Source organism: Cervus elaphus, chromosome 3 (assembly GCF_910594005.1).
Source record: "Cervus elaphus chromosome 3, mCerEla1.1, whole genome shotgun sequence".
In the NCBI taxonomy this organism is placed as follows: Eukaryota; Metazoa; Chordata; class Mammalia; order Artiodactyla; family Cervidae; genus Cervus; species Cervus elaphus.
This window is the reverse complement of record NC_057817.1, coordinates 40,319,937-40,343,505: the sequence shown is the minus strand read 5'-3', so window position 1 is coordinate 40,343,505 and position 23,569 is coordinate 40,319,937. Positions and strand designations below refer to the sequence as shown.

The following is a 23,569-nucleotide window of genomic DNA, read 5'->3' as shown; positions in this document are numbered from 1 at the left end:
TCTTTGAAACCCAGCTTGTACATCTGGAAGTTCTCAATTAATGATTTGCTGAAGCCTAGCTCAAAGGATTTTAAGCATTACCTTGCTAGCATGTAAAAGGTGCACAACTGTATGGTGGTTTGAACATTCTTTTGCACTGCACTTCTTTGGGACTGGAGTGAAAACTGACCTTTTCCAGTCCTGTGGCTACTGCTAAATTTTCCAAATTTGCTGACATACTGAGTGCAGCACTTTAACAGCATCATCTTTACGATTTTAAATTGCTCAGCTGGAATTCCATCACCTCCACTAGCTTTGTTCCTAGTAATGTTTCCTTAGGCCCTCTTGCCTTCACACTCCAGGTTGTCTCGCTCTAGGTGAGTGACCAGTCATAGAGTTTATCCTGGTCATTAAGACTTTTTTGTATAGCTCTTTGTACTTCTGCCACCTCTTCTTAATATCTTCTGCTTCTGTTAAGTCCTTAATGTTCCTGTCTTTTATCGTGCCCATTCTTTCATGAAATGTTCCCTTGATAGCTCCAATTCTCTTGATGAGACTCTCTAGTCTTTCCCATTCTATTGATTTCCTCTATCTCCTTGCATTGTTCATTTGAGGCCTTCTTATCTCTCCTTGCTATTCTCTGGAACTCTGCATTCAGTTGAGTATATCTTTCCTTTTCTCCTTTGCCTTTCATTTCTCTTCTTTACTTATCTATTTGTAAAGCCTCCTTAGACAGCCACCTTGCCTTCTTGTATTACTTTATCTTTCGGATGGTTTTGGTCAACACCTCCTGTACAATGTTATGGACCCCTGTCCATAGTTCTTCTACCAGATCTAATCCACTAAAAATATTCATCACTTCCAGTGTATAAATCATAAGGGATTGGATTTAGGTCAAACCAGAATGGTCTATTGGTTTCCCCTACTTTCTTCAATTTGAGTATGAATTTGGCAATAAGGAGTTAATGATCTGAGCCACAGTCAGCTCCCAGCCTTGTTTTTGCTGACTGTATATAGCATCTCCATCTTTGGCTGCAAAGAACATAATCAATCTGATTTAGGTACTGACCATGTGGTGATGTCCATGTGTAGAGTTGTCTCTTGTGTTGTTGGAAAAGGGTGTTTGGTATATATAATCAGCGTGTTCTCTTAACAAATATCTATTAGCCTTTGTCCTGCTTCATTTTGTACTCCAAGGCAAAATTTGCCTGTTATTCCAGGTATCTCTTGATTCGCTATTTTTAAATTACAATTCCCTAAGATGAAAAGGACATCTTTTTTTGGTGTTAGTTCTAGAAGGTCTTGTAGGTCTTCATAGAACCCATCAACATCAGCCTCTTCAGCATCAGTGGTTGGGGCAAGCATGTGTGCGTGCTATGTTGGTTCAGTCATGTCTAACTCTTTACAACCGCATGAACTATAGTCTGCCAGGCTCCTCTATCCATGGGATTTTCTAGGCAAGAATACTGGAGTGGGTTACCATTTCCTCCTCTAGGGGATCTTCTTGACCCAGGGATCAAACCCAAGTCTCTTATGTCTCTTGCATTGGTAGGCAGGTTCTTTACCACTAGCACCAACTTCAGCTTCTTTGGCATCGGTGGTTGGGACACAGACTTGGATTACTCTGAGGTTCAGTGGTTTGCCTTGGAAAGAAACCAAGATCATTCTGTTGTTTTTTGAGTCTGCACTCAAGTACTGCATTTCAGACTCTTTTGTTGAATACGAGGGCTACTCCATTTCTTCTATGGGATTCTTGCCCACAGTAATAGATATAATGCTCTTCTGAGTTAAATTCACCCATTCTCTTCCCTTTTAGTTCCCTGATTCCTAAGATTTTGATGTTCAACCTTGCTATCTTCTTCTGGACCATGTTCAGTTCTCCTTGATTCATGGACCTAACATTCCAGGTTCCTATGCAATATTGTTCTTTACAGCATCAAACTTTACTTTCACCCTAGACAAATTTACAACTGAGTGTTTCCACTTTGGCCCATCCTCTTCATTCTTTCTGGAGCTATTTGTAATTGTCCTCTGCTCTTCCCCAGTAGAATACTGGACACCTGATCTGGCGGGCTTTTCTTCTGGTGTCATATCTTTTTGCCTTTTCATATTGTACATGGGGTTCTCCAGGCAAGGTTATTGGAGTGGTTTGCCATCTCCTCCTCTAGTGTACCACATTTTCTAAGAACTCTTCACCATGAACTGTCCATCTTGGGTGGCCCTGTACATCATGGCTCATACCTTCATTGAGTCACGCAAGCCCCTTCCCCAGGATATGTGATCCATGAAGTGGGGGGTGAACGGGGGGGGGGTGGTTATAAGCAATAGATAGACATTCAGTATATAATCACAGAGGCTCAGGAGATTAGCATGAAAACCCCTATTTCATCATTTAGAATCCAATCACAACCTATAAACTCATACAGACAATAAAGAAATTCTCTTGCTAAAAAGACGCCTTTTCACTTTAGTAAAGATAAACCTGAAGTAGCTTCCCAAAGTTTTTTCCTAACTCAGTCATTTCTCAAGGTTGGTTTCTTCGAGTTATGGTCTCTCTACATTTTTCACATGAACACCTCTGCTACATTTATAGTTTCAGCAGTGGTAAGTGCGGGTCTCAGTGGATCCTGAAATGCTTTGGTCTGAACAGCAGTTATGATAAAGTGGAAGGCAGAGCACATTTGGGGGAGCTACTTTGACCCTACTTTGATTCTACTCTTGCCTACAACTCCATCCTTGTTAAAGAGACATTTTCAGGCATTACCCCTAGACTCCAGGATCTTTCTACAATTCTCTGTTGTTTATGTTTTTTCCATTAAACTAAAGGTCTTGTGAAGACTTCCAACTGAGGGATAGCTGGGAGATGTTTGGGTTTGAAGTGTAGGTGGGTGGGTAAAGCTGTAAAGCACTGAGAGAAAAGAAGCAATACTGCTTAGGAAAGGACCGTTCCTCTTGTCTTTTCCCAGAAACATTTCCAAGGGCTCTGAGGAATAAGACAGCCTTACAGAGATACTTGTAATAGCAAAAATATAACCATTTAGTTTTTCAATCACAAATGACAGCAAATCTAAAAAGAGAGTAGAAAATAAAAATGAAACTATATTTTCTTACCATAGTATGTAAGATACTCTGCTGTGTGTAAAAATGTCAATGAAACCAGAACATTGAAAATCCAATTTATTCCAGATGAACATGCATTTCCTGTGCTTCTTGCCCAAAGGGGATATATTTCAGAATTCACAGTCCAAGGCATTGGTCCCATTCCTGAGAAGTACAAAATGAAGAATTTCAGTAAAGTAGCATGTAAGGAATTTAAAAGAGTAGCTTGTCTTCTCTAAATAGAGACAATTTAATGAAAATAACAATAAAAACAACAGAGTCTTTGTTTACCAGGTGCGAAGAAAATAAGATATAAAATAAGGCCCAGAAGTGCAGTCCAGGAGTAAGGAGTAGGGCAGAAATTGTAAGCCCAAAATACTTCTTCTGTTTTGAATTTGGTTTCATTTTCACACCTGAAAAGTAAGGCAAGATAAATATTAACTTAGGGTTTTAGGTCATAGTTGCATAAATTCAATGTATTATCTAGAATGCATTTGTAAGTTCCTTAGTTTCATTACGGAAAAGAATCCAAGATGTTTCTCTTGAAAAAAATTTAAAAAGGAGGATTATATATGTAAGCTCACATGAAACTTTTTAGAGCTGAATATAATTCAAGAACAATACATTGTACATACAACTCAATAACAAAAAAATAATCTGAATGAAAAATAGGTAGAGGATTGGAAGAGACATTTTTCAAAAGAAGACAAACAGATGGTCAGTCAGTTTGTTAGTTTAGCCACTCAGGTTAGTTCAGCCGACTTTTTGCAACCCATGGCCAGAAGCATGCCAGGCTTCCCTGTCCATCACCAATTCCCGGAGCTTTTTCAAACTCATGTCCAACAAGTCGGTGATGCCACCCATCCATCTCAACCTGTCTTCCTCTTCTCCTCCTGCCTTCAATCTTTCCCAGTATCAGTGTCTTTTTAATGAGTCAGCTCTTCACATCAGGTGGCCAAAGTATTGGAGTTTCAGCTTCAACAACAGCCCTTCCAATAAATATTCAGGACTGGTTTCCTTTAGGATGGGCTGGTTGGATCTCCTTGCTGTCCAAGGGACTCTCAAGAGTCTTCTCCAACACCACAGTTCAAAATCATCAATTCTTCAGCGCTCAGCTTTCTTTATGGTCCAACTCTCACAACCATACATGACCACTGGAAAAACCATACCTTTGACTAGATGGACCTTTGTTGGCTCTGTAATGTCTCTGCTTTTTAATATACTGTCTAGGTTGGTAATAACTTTTCTTCCAAAGAGCACGTGTCTTTTAATTTCATGGCTGCAGTCACCATCTGCAGTGATTTGGAACCCAAGAAAATAAAGTCTGTCACTGTTTCCATTGTTTCTCCATCTATTTGCCATGAAGTGATGGGACCAGATGCTATGATCTTTGTTTTTTGAATATTTGAGTTTTAAGCCAGCTTTTTCACTCTCTTCTTTCACCTTCATCAAGAGGCTCTTCGGTTGCTCTTCACTTTCAGCCATAACGGTGGTATAATCTGCATATCTGAGATTATTGACATTTCTCCCTGCAATCTTGATTCCAGCTTGTGCTTCATCCAGCCCAGCACTTCACATGATGTACTCTGAATATAAGTTAAATAAGCAAGGTGACACTATACAGCCTTGACGTACTCCTTTCCCAATTTGGAACCAGCCCATTGTTCCACGTCTGGTTCAACTGTTGCTCCTTGACCTGCATACAGATTTCTCAGGAGGCAAGTAAGGTGGTCTAGTATTCCCATCTCTTTATCAATTTTCCAGTTTGTTGTGATTCACACAGTCAAAGACTTTAGTGAAGTCAATGAAGTCAATGTTTTTCTGGAATTCTCTTGCTCTTTCTATGATTCAACAGATGTTGGCAATTTGATCTCTGGTTCTTCTGCCTTTCCTAAATTTAGCTTGAACATCTGGAAGTTCACAGTTCATGTGTTGCTGAAGCCTGGCTTGGAGAATTTGAGCATTATTTTACTAGTGTGTGCAGTAGTTTGAACATTCTTTGGCATTGCCTTTCCTTGGAATTGGAATGAAAACTGACCTTTTCCAGTCCTGTGGCCACTGCTGAGTTTTTCAAATTTGCTGGCATACTGAGTGCAGCACTTTCACAGCATCCTCTTTCAGGATTTGAAATAGCTCAACTGGAATTCCATCACATCTACTAGCTTTGTTCATAGTGATGCTTCCTAAGGCCCACTTGACTTCACATTCCAGGATGTCTGACTCTATGTGATCACACCACCATGGTTATTTGGATCAATAAAATCATTTTTGTATAGTTCTTCTGTACATTCTTGTCACCTCTTCTTAATATCTTCTGCTTCTGTTATGTCTACTGTTTCTGTCCTTTATTGTGCACATCTTTGCATGAAATGTTCCCTTGGTATCTCTCATTTTCTTGAAGAGATCTCTAGTCTTTCCCATTCTGTTGTTTTCCTCTATTTCTTTGATTGATCACCGAGGAAGGCTTTCTTATCTCTCCTGCTATTCTTTGGAACTCTGCTATTCTTTGGAAAGGGTATATCTTTCCTTTTCTCTTTTGTCTTTCACGTCTCTTCTTTTCTCAGCTATTTGTAAGGCCTCCTCAGACAAACATTTTGCCTTTTTGCATTTCTTCTTCTTGGGGATAATTTTGATTATCACCTCCTGTACAATGATATGAACCTCTGTCCATAGTTCTTCAGGCACTCTATCAGATATAATCCCTTGAATCTATTTGTCACTCCCACTGTATAATCCTAAGGGATTTGATTTAGGTCATACCTGAATATTCTACAGGTTTTCCCTACTTTCTTCAATTTAAGCCTAAATTTTGCAATAAGGTGTTCATGATCTGAGCTACAATCACCTCCTGGTCTTGTTTTTGCTGACTATATAGAGCTTCTCCGTCTTTGGCTGCAAAGAATATAATCAATCTGATTTCGGTACAGATGGGCAACAAGTACATGAAAAGATGCACAGCATCACTATTTATCTGGGACATGCGAATCGAAACCACAGTGAGATACTGCCTCATATTTGGCAGAATAACTATCATCAATAAGACAAGAAATAGAAAGTGTTGGCAAGAGAGAACCCTTGTGCTTTGTTGGTGTGTATATAAATTTGTGCAGCACTATTGTAACAGTATCAAGATTCTTCAAAAACTTAAAAATGAAACTACCATACAACCCAGCAATTCTACTTCTGGGTATTTATCCAGAGCAAACAAAAACACCAACTTGAAAAAAATATCTGCTCCATCATGTTCACCTCGGCATTATTTTCAATAGCCAAGATGTGGAAACAACCTAAGTGTCTGTCAATAGATGAATGGATAAAGAAAAATGTGGTGTGTGTGTATACACACATGCAAATAGACACACACACACATACATATAGTGTATACATATATATTGTCAGTTCAGTTGCTCCGTTGTGTCCAGCTCTTTGCATTCCCATGGGCTGCTGTATGCCAGGCTTCCCTGTTCATCACCAACTCCTAGAGCTTGTTCAAACTCGTGTCCATCAAGTCGGTGATGCCATCCATGCATCTCATCCTCCGTCTTCCCCTTCTCCTCCTGCCTTCAATCTTTCCCAGTATCAGGGTCTTTTTAATGAATCAGCTCTTCGCATCAGGTGGCCAAAGAGTTTTAGCTTCAGCATCAGTCCTTCCAGTGAATATTCCGTGTCGATCTCCTTTAGGATGGACTGGTTGGATCTCCTTGCTGTCCGAGGGACTCTCAAGAGTCTTCTCCAACACCACAGTTCAAAAGCACCAATTCTTTGGCCCTCAGCTTTCTTTGTGGTCCAACTCACACATCCATACATGACTACTGAAAAAACCATAGCTTTGAATAGATGGACCTTTATCAGAAAAGTAATGTTTCTGCTTTTTAACATGCTGTCTAGGTTGGTCACAGATTCTCTTCCAAGGAGGGAGCGTCTTTTAATTTCATGGCTGCAGTCACCATCTGCAGTGATTTTGGAGCCCAAGAAGATAAAGTCTGTCACTGTTTCCATTGTTTCCCATCTATCTGCCATGAAGTGATACTCAGTCTTCCATTACATTCAGGACAACATGGACGGACCTTGAGAACATTATGCTTAATGAAATAAACCAGAAAAAGAGAAATACCATATGATCTCATTTGTATATGTAATCTTAAAAAAAAATAAGGAGCTCATAGATACAGAAAACAGATCGCTGGTCGTCAGGAGTGGGGAGTAGTGTGGGATGAAATGGGCCAAAACACACAACTTCTAGTTATAAACTAAAAAGTCCTGAGGATGTAGTGTGTGGCATGGTTGTAGTTGTTGTTCAGTCATTAAGTCATGTCTGACTCTGTAACTCTAAGGATGGCAGCATGCCAGGCTTCCCCATCCTTCACTATCTCCCTGAGTTTCCTCAAACTCCTGTCTATTCAGTCAGTGATGCCATCCAACCATCTCATCCTCTGTTGCCCCCTTCTCCTCTTGCCCTCCATCTTTCCCAGCATCAAGGTCTTTTCCAATGATTTGGTTCTTTGTATCAGGTGGACAAAATGTGGCATTGTAGCCACAGTTAATAATACTGTATTGCATAGAGTAGATCTTAAAAGTTCTTAAGAAAAAAATTATGAATATGGGTAGAGATGGATGTTATCTAGACTTACTGTGGTGATCATTTCCCAGGATACCCTAATGTTGAATCATTATATTGTACTCCTGAAACTAATATAATGTTATATATGTAAATTATACCTTAAAAAAGACCACTGTATTTCATATCCATTTCAAATATCAGACATGATTTCTAGTTAGTCTTGGAAGACTGCAGTAACAGTTTAAAAACCACTGAAAGTCAGTATGTTGTAAAGCTTTAGATTTTGAAGTAAGGGCAAAAATTCAAATTCCACAACCAGAATATTTCATTTGTAAAATGGGGGAAAATGCCTTACAGGTAATTTTAAGGATTAGAAGGATTAAAGGGGTGACAAGGTAGTATGGGCAGGGAGCAATGCTTATATCTTATTTAAACTAACCCTTTACCTTCCTGCTACATGTACTTGCTTTTCTAGCAGTCACTCTCTGTTGACTTTGCATCTGAAGACATGATCAACCTGAAAAACATTCTTCTACTGTTATTTCTTATGCTATTGTTCTATCTCTATCAACCTCTATTTTTGAACATTGACCTCTAAGCTCTGTCCTTATTGCTGTGTTTATGACCTCCATCATAACACCTAACTGTCTTGATGCCTAGTCAGTTATCTTCTCCACCACTCTCATCCTCTGCCATATTCATTTACGTTTATTTTTGGCCCATCTGACACCTTGGCTTCATAGTTCCTTACCTAACCTTTGAAACTGCGGAAAGAGCATTAAAATTAGCTTGACTATTTTACTTCAGGGTCTCAAATGTACCTCATTCCTTTCGATTATAAGCATGTTATTTATTTCTAGTACCCAAATCACATCTTTAGAGTCTCAATTCCTCTCAGTTTTCAGTCACATCATTGTTCAATTCAGATCATGCCAGTATTGTCTTTACTGATGTCTAGAATCCATCTTTCATTCTTCCATGCTTGCCTGTCATTCTCACAGTTTCAGTTCCCAACTTTGTGCAGGACCATTAACTTCCTTTAATAAGCACTTTTCAGAAGCTGGTAAAATTACGAAACCATGCTGATGACATCTATTAAAAGTTCATGCTATTTCTTTTCTGTTGGGTTCCTAATAATGATTATTATTATTCTTTACTGTCTTCTCTGTTGAATTTTCTGCGTATTTTAGAGTAAACATTGAATAAACTTTCAGTCAACTATTGCCTCGATTAATGAAAATATTTCTTACTATCCTCTAGTCCTGAAACCTTTCCCACCTTTCCTGGGTATGAAGAACTTGCCTCCATTTTCATAAAAATTGAAGACTTTCCATTTGAATTCCCTCAACTTTTCTCTGTTGGACCTTTGCTTTTATTTTATTTCAGATTCTTCTCCTACTTTGAATGGTAATATGTTTCTTGCCTGTTCTAAGGACAGCCCTTCCTATTAGTGGTTCTACATTTGCTTCTGTTTCCTCTGTGGTATGTTCCCTCAGTAGTTAATTCTCTTTATGCCATCTTTAGTTTCTTCCTGCTTGAGCCTACCCTTCTATTTACAACACAAAAAAATTACTCCTATTAAAATCTTTCATCCCTTTCATATTACTACTAGTAGCTCATCTAGTTTACAGTAGTGAGGTCCTCATCCGCACCCACTCAGACACTCCCCTGATTCTTACTCATGCCCTATTTTCTCTGAATTATTCACCCCAAACTGATAGCCTCCTAATCCTCAAATATAATTATCTTGCCTTAATTTTGAGGCTCTTTGACTACCCTGTGGTAGTTGATATTGCTGTAAACCCTCCTCCCTTCTCTTTCCCCTTTACTTTTATATCAACATATCCATCTCAACTCTCTGATGTATTTGTCTTCACTGCCTTTTAAAATGCCTCTTCCTCCCCTCAGCCTCTAAATACAGATGTTCTCTCAGGTTCTGGTTTGGGGCTTATACCCTCTCCCTTAATCATTTCATCTAATTTTAGGGATTTTGATATCCACATAGATGCTCCCTTTCAGGGAAGCTAGCCTTGACCTTTTCCTCAAGCTCCATTAATAGAATTGACATATGTGCTGAACATTCATATCTAGATTTCCTGCCAAGACTACAGTGGAATGCATTATCTTCTACAGGAGGTACAGGGAGGCTATTCTGAGTTCATATCATAACTCCACCACTTATAAGCTATGCTCATTCATTCAAAAATTTATATAGTGAACACTTTTTTATGTGTCAGATATTAAAGATATAGTTATGAACAAAATAACAACCTTTCGTATTTGTGGAAATTAGTGAGGACAGGCACAGTCATGTTTTCCGATCTGTAAAACAGGAGAAAAGCCTAGTATCATAGGCTGTTGGCAACATTAAATGTGATGCTGCATATTGAGTGCCAACCACACTACCGGGCATGTAGTAAATGCACAATGCATATTATTTTAATAGTGCCTCTCATGACATTTCTCTGAGTTGAAACAGAGTTAAAATTAAGTTAAAATCATCAGTCTTCCTTATCCATCTCTTTTAAAATTCTCTATACTTTTGAAAGTGGAAGTTGCTCAGTTGTGTCTGACTCTTTGCAACACAATGGACTATATAGTCCATGGACTTCTCCAGGCCAGAATACTGGAGTGGTAGCCTTTCCTTTCTCCAGGGCATCTTCCCAACCGAGGGATCAAACCTGCATTGCAGGGATCTCCTGCATTACAGGCAGATTTTTCACTAGCTGAGTCACCAGGGAAGCCCAAGTAAAGAAGGGTGGTGAAGAGAATGAACTCTGGGACTGACATCCTACTTTCAAAATCTATATTAGGACACTCAGATTTGAAGCTCATATGTATGTGATCTAGGCACTCAACTTCTAAAAGTCTGTGTTCTCACCTGTGAAATAAGGATTTTCCTGGTAGCTATGTCAGAGATATTTTGAGGCATGTGTGAGTTAATATATGCAATGAATTTTGCAAGAAATCATAATTACCTTTCCTAGACATAATTTTTTGAGTTTGACTCTTCCTTTCTATTTTCATTCAAACCAACTTAATTCAGCCTCTGGAGTGTTTGTTTCACCAACTGTATCTGTCTGTGGCAGACCTCAGTATAGGGCCTTTATGAGTGTCCACCTGTGTGTTTCCTGATGTTCATGCTCATAGGTCATCCCCTCCCCTTAAGTGTGGGGGTGACCTTTGATTTGTTGGCTAAAATCCAGCAGAATGTGGTAAAAGTGACAGGACACATGTGATAAAGATTATAGTGCTATTTAGCTGAAGTCTCTCATTTCCTTGTTGGCTTTGAAAAAGCAAGCCGCCATGTTACGGAATGCCAGTATTGAAATGCTCATGGCAGGGCCTGAGAGAAATCTTTAGGAGCTGAGGGTAGCCTTAGGTAACAGCTGGCAAAAGAGAGTCATTAGTACAAAAGCTACAGAATTCTGCTAACAAGAGCCAATCCTTTCCTAACTGAGCCTAGATGAAACTACAGACCCAGCCAACATTGACTGTAACCTTGGGAGACCCTAAGCAGAAGACCTAGCTAAGCTATGCCTAGACTCCTGATCCACAGAAACTGGTATCATACATGTGGGTTGCTTTAAGCTTCTAACCTAATATTGCGGTAAGACTGTTTTTCAGCAATAGGAAACAAATACACTCTCAATTATTTTTCCTGCTTCTCACATTACTTTCTTCAAACTGCTAATCCACCAAGCTGAGCTCTTTAGAGTATTGTTCATGCCACCTCACAGCTCAAAACACATCATCCTCCTTATTCCAAATGCCCACGAAATGGGGCCTGCAAAATTCGGCTGTAGCCTACCTTATCCTGTGAGGGCCTCCTTGGTGGCTCAGTGGTAAAGAATCTGCCTATGATGCAGACTAGGGTTCGACTGCTGGATCAGGAAGATCCCCTGAAGAAGGGAATGGCTACCCACCCCAGTATTCTTGCCTGGGAAATCCCATGGACAGAGGAGCCTGGTGGGCTGCAGTCCCTGGGGCAGCAAGAGTCAGACATGACTGAGCAACTAAACCACCACCACCACCACCAAACCGTGAGGGACGAATGACTAGAGGAGGACAGTATGACCTCAGAGAAGCTGGTGACTCCCTTCCCTTCGTTTATTCTGTCCTGTGTACACAATCCTTCTCTCCAGCTAAACTAGACTACTTATTTTCCTAACCTACCTTCCAGACTCAGCATCTTGTACTCATGCCATTTCTTCTGACTGAAGGCAAATTCTCACTCCTGATTTCTACTATCGGAATCTACCTGGCCCTCAAGGCTAGTGCAGATGCCACATTCACCTGTCTGAAATATACTTCCTCCTCTCAATGGCTTTACATTTTCCTCATCTATATTTTTAACACCTAGTGCTCTGTATTATGCTATCTGAATGTACTCCCTCTTCTACCATCCTGAGCTCTCATCCCAGGCAGCACAGCACAAACGTTAAGGGCACAGGTTCTAGCATCAGGCTGCATGGTTCAGTATCTCAGTTCTGCCACTTACCCACTGTTTAACTTTGGGAAAGTTACCTTGGTTTTATAATCTGTAAAATGTATACGTGTGTGCCAAGTCACTCAGTTGTGTCTGAGTCCTTGCGACTCTATGGGCTACAGCCCACCAGGCTCTTCTGTCCATGGGATTCTCCAGGCCAAAAATACTGGAGAGGGTTGACATGCCCTCCTCCAGGGGATCTTCCCAACCCAGGGATCTAACCTGAGTCTTATGTCTCCTGCATTGGCAGGCGGGTTCTTTACAACTAGCATCATCTGGGAAGTTCATCTGTAAAGTAAGAGTCCTTAACAATAGACTCGTTACAAAGATTGATTGCTCAAATTAATTGACAGAGAAAGCAACTTATCTGTTTGCCAAAGAATAGTCATTTTTATATTCCCTTCCCTTTTAAAAATCTCAACCACTAGTCTATACTAGAACTCTGTATAGAGAACAATGGTCATTGAATGATGAAGCCTTAACATTTGTTTAATGATGAGTAGTAAACAGCATTAGCAATCCCCCGATCAGTAATCCTCCACTTTCACTTCCCACCAGTCAAATAATATTTTGGCTTATGAAGATCTTAAAATGAGAGAATAGGATAGAAAGTGGGAGGGGGAGGGGAATGATGGGAGAAAGGGAAGGAGGAGAAGGAAAGGGAAGAGACAGATTGCTGAGGACAGAAATGCTTATAAATAATCAGATCACTAAAATTCACTGAAAAATTCTATTCACCATTTACAACTCATTATTCTCAAAGTTCCTTGTATGACTGTTTGCTGAACAATGGGAAGCAGGATCTTTTCAGGTAGACTCTGCTTGCTGTGATGTAGCTTTCAACCATCTGGACACATACATTTATACACATAAAAGGCTAACTCCTCTTCATTCTCATGCTGGTTTTTTTCTTTTTTCCCATTTCCGCTGCAGGCATGGACCTGGCAGAGTTACTTACCCAGCAATACGTAGACAGCTAATGACTAAGAATGTGACATCACATGTGACCTTCAAAATATAAACACTAGAAATTTCAACTAAAAAATAAAAGTGTATCTTCCAAGTGTTATTGCAAAATACCCTCATGCTTTCCTGGCTTAGTGACTGTTGGTGGAAGAACACAGTGCTCTGGGGAAAGAACAAAAGTACTTTGACATAAGTGTGTGGGTTGGGATTAGAAAGAGTCATGCTCTCTGATGAGGCACCTTCTCACCACATCCTAGAGCAAAAACAGAAAATAATTGTAATAATAGCAGCTGAGAAGAGAGTGCTGCAGTGAACAAAGAAGAATCATATGCAAGCAAGCAAAATAGGTCTCATTTTGGTGGAGTGAGAGAACTACTCTTTACTAGCAGACTAGACTGACTTGATACGTAGATTAAAAAAAAAAAAAAAAGATTAGTTCCCTGTCCAGCCGTGAAGTCCACAGTGCTTCCCTTAATAATGCATCTAGAAATTAACAGCTTTCTTTGAAGGTAGAACAATTCCCCCTTGGCTACTCACCACCTACTCCAAAATCAGTTCATACATAGAGCAATTTCTGCCTATTTTTTGGGGTTATTTCTCCATCACATCTCTAAACAGTTTTAAATCAAAGAAATAACCAAAGGAACTAAGTGGTGCAATTTGCTCTTGCCACAATTAACCATACGTAACTTATTCCTTGCTTCCTACACAGTACATACTTTTTGTATTGTTCCTTTTTATTCAGTATGATGAAATTATTTACGTGCTTCATGTTCATGTATGGGGGATGGAAGAAAATATGACTTGCTTTTGTAGCACAAAACTTCAAATTTTATCTTTCCAATCTTAATCACTGAGAAACTTGCAGAACTTTGCCACCTTCCCAGAGGAGTTTATGAAAGACTTGGGGTTTTGGATTTGCTGTCTGGCTCAGGAAACTCAAACAGGGCTCTGTATCAACCTAGAAGGGTGGGATGGGGAGGGAGATGGGAGGGAGGTTCAAAAGGGAAAGGATATATGTATGCCTATGGCTGATTCATGTTGAAGTGTGACAGAAAACAACAAAATTCTGTAAAGCAATTATCCTTCAATTAAAAAATAAATAAACTTTAAGAAAAGATGGGGTTTTGGAGGAAGGAAGGAATAGTTTACTACACTTTTGTGACACAGCTACTATTTTTCTACAGGCTTACCACACAGGCTTCACTTGTCAATTCTTTACTGAGAAGTGTTAGGGAAGCAAGATTTCATCTCCAATTCCTGATGCAGAACTGTGATTTCTTTAAACAAGATCATTAAGCTATCACATCAAGACCAAATGGATACTGCTAAGGGTTAAATCTCATAGTTCTTTATAGGAATTTATGGTCTGATTACACATATTTATAGTCTAATGGTGGTGGTAGAGAGGTACCTAGAAAAGGACAGAGTACCTCCCCAGGAAAGGGCATTTTCACTTTTGTCTGAGAAGAAATAAAGAAACACAGTGTCAATCAATCAGAAGACTAGGATGATATAAATTTACAAGTACCCTTAGCCATGAGAAATTTTGATTTTGGGGCATCCAATCAGAGAAAATTACTTTAACAAACTTGAATCATTACTCCTCAGACAGTGTAACTTCTACTTACTAATATAACTTCTATATAATAGACTAACATGAAACAAACTTCTGCCAAGCCTGGCAACACAGCGTTTAAACTGTAAATATGTAGAGTTCAACAATTTTAGAAAAGTATAGCTCCTGAGCATGTAGTATGCAGACCATGGTGAACATCTTGGTCTTCGATTATTCTCTATAGTCAAGCCTTTTCTGCCTGTTTTCATGTTTCACATTTTTGCCACATAAAGCGAAGTTGAAAAAAAAATCATCTATTATCTTTTGGTAATTACTGTTGCTTTCTTTTAGAAATAAAACCTTTAGAATTATTGAGATGATTAAACATGGACATGGGTAAATTTCAAAAGCACTAGAAATTTGGAGCTAAAGCAGTTTCTAAAAATGAATCAATAAAGTTTTATTTATATATAAATCACTGTACAGTTGTGAGAGCTGGACCATAAAGAATGAAGAACACCAAAGAATTGATGCCTTTGAACTGTGGTGCTGGAGAAGACTCCTGAAATTCCCCTGGGCTGCTAGGAGATCAAAGCAGGCAATCTTAAGGGAGATCAACCCTGAATAGTCACTGGAAGGACTGATGCTAAAGCTGAAACTCCAGTATTTAGGTCATCTGATGGGAACAGATAACTCACTGGAAAAGTCCCTAATGCTAGGAAAGATTGAGGGAAGAAGGAAAAGAGGGTGTCAGAGGATGAGATGAGATGGCTGGACAGCCTCACCGATGGAATGAACATGAACTTGGGCGAACTCTGGGAGATGGTGAGGGACAGGGAGGCCCGGGGTGCTGCAGCCCGTGGGGTTGCAGGGAGTTGGACAGGACTGAGTGACTGAATAACAGCAACACTGAATCTGAGCCATATACCAGTGTGTTGGCTAGCTTATATGCCCTAGCATGGGGAAAAGACGGACAGAATATGAGTAGGCAAGCAAATGAAAACAATAGCAATATTTAAAGCTGATGAAGATACAGTGATATTGATACAGTCTTTAATTTTGGTAAGAGTTTAAGTTAGTGTAACTTCCTTCTGGCTTCCCTGGTGGCTCAGATGGTAAAGCATCTGCCTAAAATGCGGGAGACCCGGGTTCAATCCCACGGTCAGGAAGATCTTCTGCAGAAGGAAATGGCAACCCACTCCAATGTTCTTGCCTGGAAAATTTCACGAACGGAGGAACCTGGTAGGCTACTGTCCATGGGGTCACAAAGAGTCGGATACAACTGAGTGACTTCACTTCACTTCACTTCACTTAGACTTCCTTTTGGAATGAAATCTGGCAGTTTTACATAAGAATTAATACACCTAATTATTTCTGCGCCAAAGTCTCATTCCTAAAATGTATCCTTAGGAAATCATCTAAATGTAAAAATATTGTATGCTGAAAGATATATTGTCACTGTACTTTTATTTATCACAGGCATAAAACAGTTAAATAATTAGAAATAATGAAGATATACTACAATCGAGGATAGTTAAGTCAATAAAGAGTACCACAGCTGAATAGAATAAAGGAGCCATTGAAATAATAGTTATAAATTAAGCTGGGGCAAGACACAGAGGATGGTCTGGGTTTGAACACTGGTCAAAATGTCTTAGATTTAACTTCACTTACTTTCATTTTGGTATCAAACTGGCAAACAGTACAATGGATAGCACAATATGGACACAAATAAGAGAACATGGTCCTTGGTTGCCTCTCTGGTTCCTCCCAGACATGTCTCTGAAGTTCTGCTGTGACTGTAAAGAATCTCCAAGTCAGAGGAGCCCTGAACTCTGCCTTGCAGAGAGTTCTCATCAGCATTCAAGGTTCAGCTCCATTTCACATAAGAAAATTTTTTCACTATATTACTTAATAAGAAAATACTTCATCACTCTTTTTCTTACTGCATCATCACACCTACAGCCAGCCTTGTTGTGGCCTACTTTATAAAGATTACCTGGAAACATGGAAAATGCCATGAAGTTGGCAGTGTGGGGATATCAAACTCAAAATATTATCTAGAATATAAGGTTACATGGGTAAGACTAAATGGCAGAACGGAAAATTGAGGGGAAGGTACATCTACGAAGATGATGATTGTCTTCACTTTTGAATTTATAGTTCAAAACTTTAGTGACTCATAGGACAACTAAGAGCTGTGGCTGTGACAGCACTGGAGCGGCAGCCGAGAAGAGCTACCCAGGCCCGGGGTCGGGGGCAGCGGCCAAAAGGTGCTACCCCACCTTCAGGGTAAGGAGCAGCAGCTGGACAGCTGTGAAGAGATACCTCACGTTCAAGGTAACAGAAACCCACTGAAAGAGGGCATCAGAGGGCAGACAGACTGAAACCACAATCACAGACAACTAGCCAATCTGATCACACGGACCACAGACTTGTTTAACTCAATGAAACTAAGCCATGTCGTGTGGGGCCACCCAAGATGGATGGGTCATGGTGGAGAGGTCTGACAGAACGTGGCCCACTGGAGAAGGGAATGGCAAACCACTTCAGTACTCTTGCCTTGAGAGCCCCATGAACAGTATAAAAGGCAAAAAGATAGGACAGTGAAAGATGAATGCCGCAGATTGGTAGGTGCCCAATATGCTACTCGAGATCAGTGCAGAAATAACTCCAGAAAGAATGAAGGGATGGAGCCAAGCAAAAACAACAGCCAGCTGTGCACGGGACTGGGGATAGAAGCAAGGTCTGATGCTGTAAAGAGCAATATTGCATAGGAACCTGGAATGTTAGGTCCATGAATCATCCACGAATCAAGGCAAATTGGAAGTGGTCAAACAGGAGATGGCAAGAGTGAACATAGACATTCTAGGAGTCAGTGAACTAAGATGGACTGGAATGGGTGAATTTAACTCAGATGACCATTATATCTACTACTGTGGGCAGGAATTCCTTAGAAGAAATGGAGTAGCCATCATAGTCACAAAAGAGTCTGAAATGCAGTACTTGGATGCAATCTCAAAAACGACAGAATGATCTCTGTTTGTTTCCAAGGCAAACCATTCAATATCACAGTAATCCAAGTCTATGCCCTGACCAGTAATGCTGAAGAAGCTGAAGTTGAATGGTTCTATGAAATCCTACAAGACCTTCTAGAACTAACACCCAAAAAAGATGTCCTTTTCATTATAGGGGACAGGAATGCAAAAGTAGGAAGTCAAGAAACACCTGGAGTAACAGGCAAATTTGGCCTTGGAGTACGGAATGAAGCAGGGCAAAGGCTAACAGAGTTTTGCCAACAGAACACACTGGTCATAGCAAACACCCTTTTCCAACAACACAAGAGAAGACTCTACACATGGACATCACCAGATGGTCAACACTAAATCAGATTGACTATTTTCTTTGCAAACAAAAATGGAGAAGCTCTATACAGTCAGCAAAAACCAGGCTGGGAGCTGACCGTGGCTAGGATCATGAGCTCCTTATTGCCAAATTCAAACTTAAATTGGAGAAAGTAGGGAAAACCACTAGACCATTCAGGTATGACATAAATCAAATCCCTTACGATTATACAGTGGAAGTGAGAAATAGATTTAAGGGACTAGATATGATAGACAGAGTGTCTGATGAACTATGGATGGATGTTTGTGACAATGTACAGGAGACAGGAATCAAGAACATTGCCAAGAAAAAGAAATGCAAAAAAGCAAAATGGTTGTCTGAGGAGGCCTTACAAATAGCTGTGAAAAGAAGAGAAGTGAAAACCGAAGGAGAAAAGGAAAAATATATCCATTTGAATGTAGAGTTCCAAAGAATAGCAAGGAGAGATAGTAAAACCTTCCTCAGTTATCAATGCAAAGAAATAGAGGAAAATAATAGAATGGGAAAGACTAGATATCTCTTCAAGAAAATTAGGGATACCAAGGGAACATTTCATGCAAAGATGGGCTCAATAAAGGACAGAAATGGTAGAACCTAACAGAAGCAGAAGATATTAAGAAGAGATGGCAAGAATACACAGAAGAACTATATAAAAAAGATCTTCACAACCCAGAAAATCACAATGGTGTGATCACTCACACTGACCTAGAGCCAGACGTCCTGGAATGTGAAGTCAAGTGGGCCTTAGGAAGCATCACTACGAACAAAGCTAGTGGAGGTGATGGAATTCCAGTTGAGCTATTTCAAATCCTAACAGACAATGCTGTGATGGAAAAGGTCAGTTTTCATTCCAATCCCAAAGAAAGGCAATGCCAAAGAGTGCTCAAAGTACCTCACAATTGCACTCATCTCACACACTAGTAAAGTAATGCTCAAAATACTCCAAGCCAGGCTTCAGCAACATGTGAACTGTGAACTTCCAGATGTTCCAGCTGGATTTAGAAAAGGCTGAGAAACCAGAGATCAAATCGCTAACATCCTCTGGATCATCGAAAAAGCAAGAGAGTTTCAGAAAAACGTCTATTTCTGCTTTATTGACTATGCCAAAACCTTTGACTGTGTGGATCAAAATAAACTGTGGAAAATTCTGAAGGAGATGGGAATACCAGACCACCTGACCTGCCTCTTGAGAAACGTGTATGTAGGTCAGGAAGCAACAGTTAGAACTGGACATGGAACAACAGACTGGTTCCAAATAGGAAAAGGAGTACATCAAGGCTGTATATTGTCACCCTGCTTATTTAACTTATATGCAGAGTACATCATGAGAAACGCTGGGCTGGAGGAAGCACAAGCTGGAATCAAGATTGCCGGGAGAAATATCAATAACCTCAGATATGCAGATGACACCACCCTTATGGCAGAAAGTGAAGAAGAACTAAAGAGCCTCTTGATGAAATTGAAAGAGGAGAGTGAAAAAGTTGGCTTAAAGCCCAACATTCAGAAAACTAAGATCATGGCATCCAGTCCCATCACTTCATGGCAAATAGATGGGGAAACAGTAGAAACAGTGTCAGACTTTATTTTTTTGGGCTCCAAAATCACTGCAGATGGTGACTGCAGCCATGAAATTAAAAGATGCTTACTCCTTGGAAGAAAAGTTATGACCAACCTAGACAGCATATTAAAAAGCAGAGACATTACTTTGCCAACAAAGGTCCGTCTAGTCAAGGCTATGTTTTTTCAGTGGTCATGTATGGATGTGAGAGTTGGACTATAAAGATAGCTGAGTGCTGAAGAATTGATGCTTTTGAACTGTTGTGTTGGAGAAGACTCTTGAGAGTCCCTTGGACTGCAAGAAGATCCAACCAGTCCATCCTAAAGGAGATCAGTCCTTGGTTTTCATTGGAAGGACTGATGTTGAAGCTGAAACTCCAAAACTTTGGCCACCTGATGCGAAAAGCTGACTCATTTGAAAAGACACTGATGCTGTGAAAGATTGAGGGCAGTGGGAGAAGGGGATGACAGAGGATGAGATGGTTGTATGGCATCACCGACTCAATGGACATGGGTTTGGGTGGACTCCGGCAGTTGGTGATGGATAGGGAAGCCTGGCCTGCTGCAATTCATGGCATCACAAAGAGTTGGACATGACTGAGCAACTGAACTGAACTGAACTGAGGACAACTAATCCTGGGATTCTTTTTTCCAATTTTTTTTCACTCTAAAATTTTTCCCATACTAAAGGCAGACATTAAAGTTATTAGCCATTCTCCTGCTTCGACTGGCAGTGAAAGGAAGCGAAATCTTGCCTTTGAATTACATATGTTCTCCATCACACTGTTCCTTCATCTTTTGCAAAAGGCTTCAAAAGCTTTGGTTGGCATATTTATACACCATAGTCATTGCTAACACTGTTTCCCTTCTCAGGAATCTCACAAGGCCCGTCTCTACCCACAGCTTGGGGGAGTGGGGGAGAGGTCTCCAATATGCAAACAGTAATACTATGTCCCATAAACTGCCTGCCTGGATATAACTATGTTTGACACCAAGGCATCAACAGTCTTGGTATAGGGTGGATGCTTTATACCAGAAAATGTTGAGAAACAATCTATATTCTTCCTCTCTCAGGAAAGCAGAATATGAACTATCTGAAGAGGATAGAGCAATACAGAAGTGGAAAGACTCAGAGAAGAACAACAGACAGAGGTCACAAGAAGAGTTATGTATTTGACAGTGATGGGGGAAGCGCAGGAGAGACAGACCAAGAGCAGACAGCTACCAGTCTGATGATTAGTATTCTAGATCCCCACGAAGCAGGGCTGCATAGATGTTGAGTCTTTTTCTCATTTCCCCATTTACTTTTCTATGCACCTTTACCATAAAGCCTCCAGTAACTGAGGATACAAAGTGGTCTCTGTTCTTCTCAACATGAGAAATTCTAACAAGATAAAGGCTAAATTCTATGATAGAGTACCGAGCATGATTCTAATTCAAATTTTACAGGTCCACAAAAGACTGCACAGGGTGTATCAGGATGGCCACACAGATCCATTCCTGCAAAAAGGTTTTTCAAATTTGAAATATGGTATAAAAAGAAAAATATTCCCTATGTAGTCACTGTGGGAGACACTATACTTATTCCAATTCTGTACTAAATATTTTCTAGAATTCCTTTCCTGCTTCCCTGGTGGCTCAGATGTAAAGAATCTGCCTACAATGTGGGAGACCTGGGTTCGATCTCTGGGTTGGGAAGACCCCCTGGAGAAGGGACTGGCAACCCACTCCAGTATTTTTGTCTGGAGAATTCCCTGGACAGAGGAGCCTGACCAGCTACAGTCTATGGGGTTGCACAGAGTTGGACATGACTGAGCAACTAACACTTTCTTTGTCAAGAAAACCAAAGTTATTATTATTATTTTTTTTTTCGATTTGAGGCTTTCTTCCTTTCCTCCCCTCTCTTCTTTCTTTTATTTCTTGCCATTATGAGGCAATCATATGAGGAACTCTGAAGTACTGGGTGGAAAGGAGAGACTGAACCAAATGGAATGGAATCAGGGAAACAGTGTAATGGAAACAGTGGCAGCAAACCCAGAGAAAAAGTTCATTTATGTGTTATGGGCTCTAGGACTGTGAGTAATGAGATTGTTGTTTCATGCTAAGTCATTTTTGACTCTTTTGTGACCCCATGGATTGTAGCCTGCCAGGCTCCTCTATTCATGGCTTTTCCCAGGCAAGAATACTGGAGTAAGTTGCCATTTCCTTCTCCAAGGGATCTTCCCGATCCAGGGACTGAAGCCACGTCTCCTGCATTGGCAGGCAGGTTCTTTACCACTGAGCCATTGGGGAAGACAAGAAATGAGAGGGATGACGCTAAATGGGGTATTGCTGCAGCCACACTGCTCCAATCATTGATAGTCACTAGTTGTGCTATCTTAAATGATGTCTGGTATGTGGCACAATGTAGACATTTATTTGTCAAATGAATGAATGAATGAAAAGGCTTAATGTATTCAGTAGAGTTATTCTGCTAGTTACTACTTAATAATTCAATAATCTTATAATAATGAAAAACAAATTTTCAAAAAAAAAATAATACTAAAGCAAGTAAAATTGGTAACACAATTATATAAAGGGTTAGGATTGGCCTTCATGCGACTATGCTGTGACAGATTCCATGATGGGGAGTTATACCATCCCTCTCAAGTTTCAATCCAGAGACATGAGGTTTTCCCACACTGAAAGAGTCTTTCTCCTACCTGACTTTAAAAAAAAAAAAAAAATCTAGTTATTCATTTATTTTCCTGTGTCAGGGTTTGGTTGCCGCTTGCAGGATTTTTTTCTTTGTGTCATGTGGCGTCCTTCACTGCACTGAAGTGTGGTGTGTGTGTTCAGCAGTTGTGGTGTGTGGGCTTGCTGCTTTGAGGCTATACACCTGCTCCAAGGTGTATAGGATCTTAGCTCCCTGTGTGTATGTGCTCAGCTGTGTCCAACTCTTTGCAACCCTATGGACCGTAGCTCACCAGTCTCCTCTGGCCATGGAATTTTCTGGGCAGGAATACTGGAGTAGATTGCTATTTCCTACTCCAACCTACCTGACTTCTTTTACAGCCTCTGTTTTACTTGGGGACCCTTCTCCAGTGAGCACACAGTACTTCTATCTTCCTTCTTCCTTCCCTGGGCTTCATAGGCTAGTACTTAGCACAACATTTTACACATAAGCAATGCTCAATAAATGTGAAAGAAAAAAATAAAATACTTTAATCAGTTCCCCCCATTAAACTGGTTGTTGATCATCTGACACCAATTTCTCCATTACACTGTAAACATTAGAGAAGACAGATATATTTATCATTAAAAATATTTTAATTCTAAGAAGATTATCTCTATTTAATTTAAAAAGTTATTGCCTGTGGTAGTACGTTTCCATACCATAGGCACTGCAAAACCCATCTGTATCATTTCAAACTTAAAGAATTTCAAACCACATCAAGACTCTGATCTGATTTTCTTTCCACTGAAAGAGTGCCTCCCAGGATCCCTCTCTTGTTTTTATTTGCAGGTGCATGGGAATGAATATAGCTGATTTACTGCTGTAGGCTATCTTAATACAAACAATGGTATAATTTGTTTCTGGGTTCTTTTCAATCCATTCTACAGCTGCCTACCATCAAGTGTTAGTTCTATGGCTTCATTATGAGAATTGTGCTCCCAACAGAAATATCTTTGAATAACTGTAAATCTCCATTTAATGAAATTGGCTAATATTTCTATAAATTTTCACTTTATACAAAACACCTTCAGTTCAGTTCAGTTCAGTCACTCAGTCGTGTCCGACTCCTTGCGACCCCATGAATTGCAGCACGCCAGGCTTCCCTGTCCCTCACCAACTCCCAGAGTTTACTCAGACTCACGTCCATTGAGTTGGTGATGCCATCCAACCATCTCATCCTCTGTTGTCCCCTTCTCCTCCTGCCCCCAATCCCTCCCAGCATCAGGGTCTTTTCCAATGAGTCAACTCTTAGCATGAGGT

The 23,569-nt window shown here is 40.1% G+C and overlaps 1 protein-coding gene across 2 annotated transcripts in view; it reads right to left on the bottom strand.

Moving 5' to 3' along the window:
* SLC2A13 (solute carrier family 2 member 13) overlaps positions 1–23,569 on the bottom strand; it is a 487,541-nt gene that overhangs the window by 12,446 nt on the left and 451,526 nt on the right. For both annotated transcript variants that reach the window (XM_043886959.1, XM_043886951.1), the window contains exons 8-9: positions 3,370–3,491; positions 3,091–3,243 (exon numbers count right to left, since the gene is read on the bottom strand). In XM_043886959.1, coding sequence (XP_043742894.1) covers positions 3,091–3,243; positions 3,370–3,491 — 275 coding nt within the window. The remainder of the gene's footprint in view (positions 1–3,090; positions 3,244–3,369; positions 3,492–23,569) is intronic.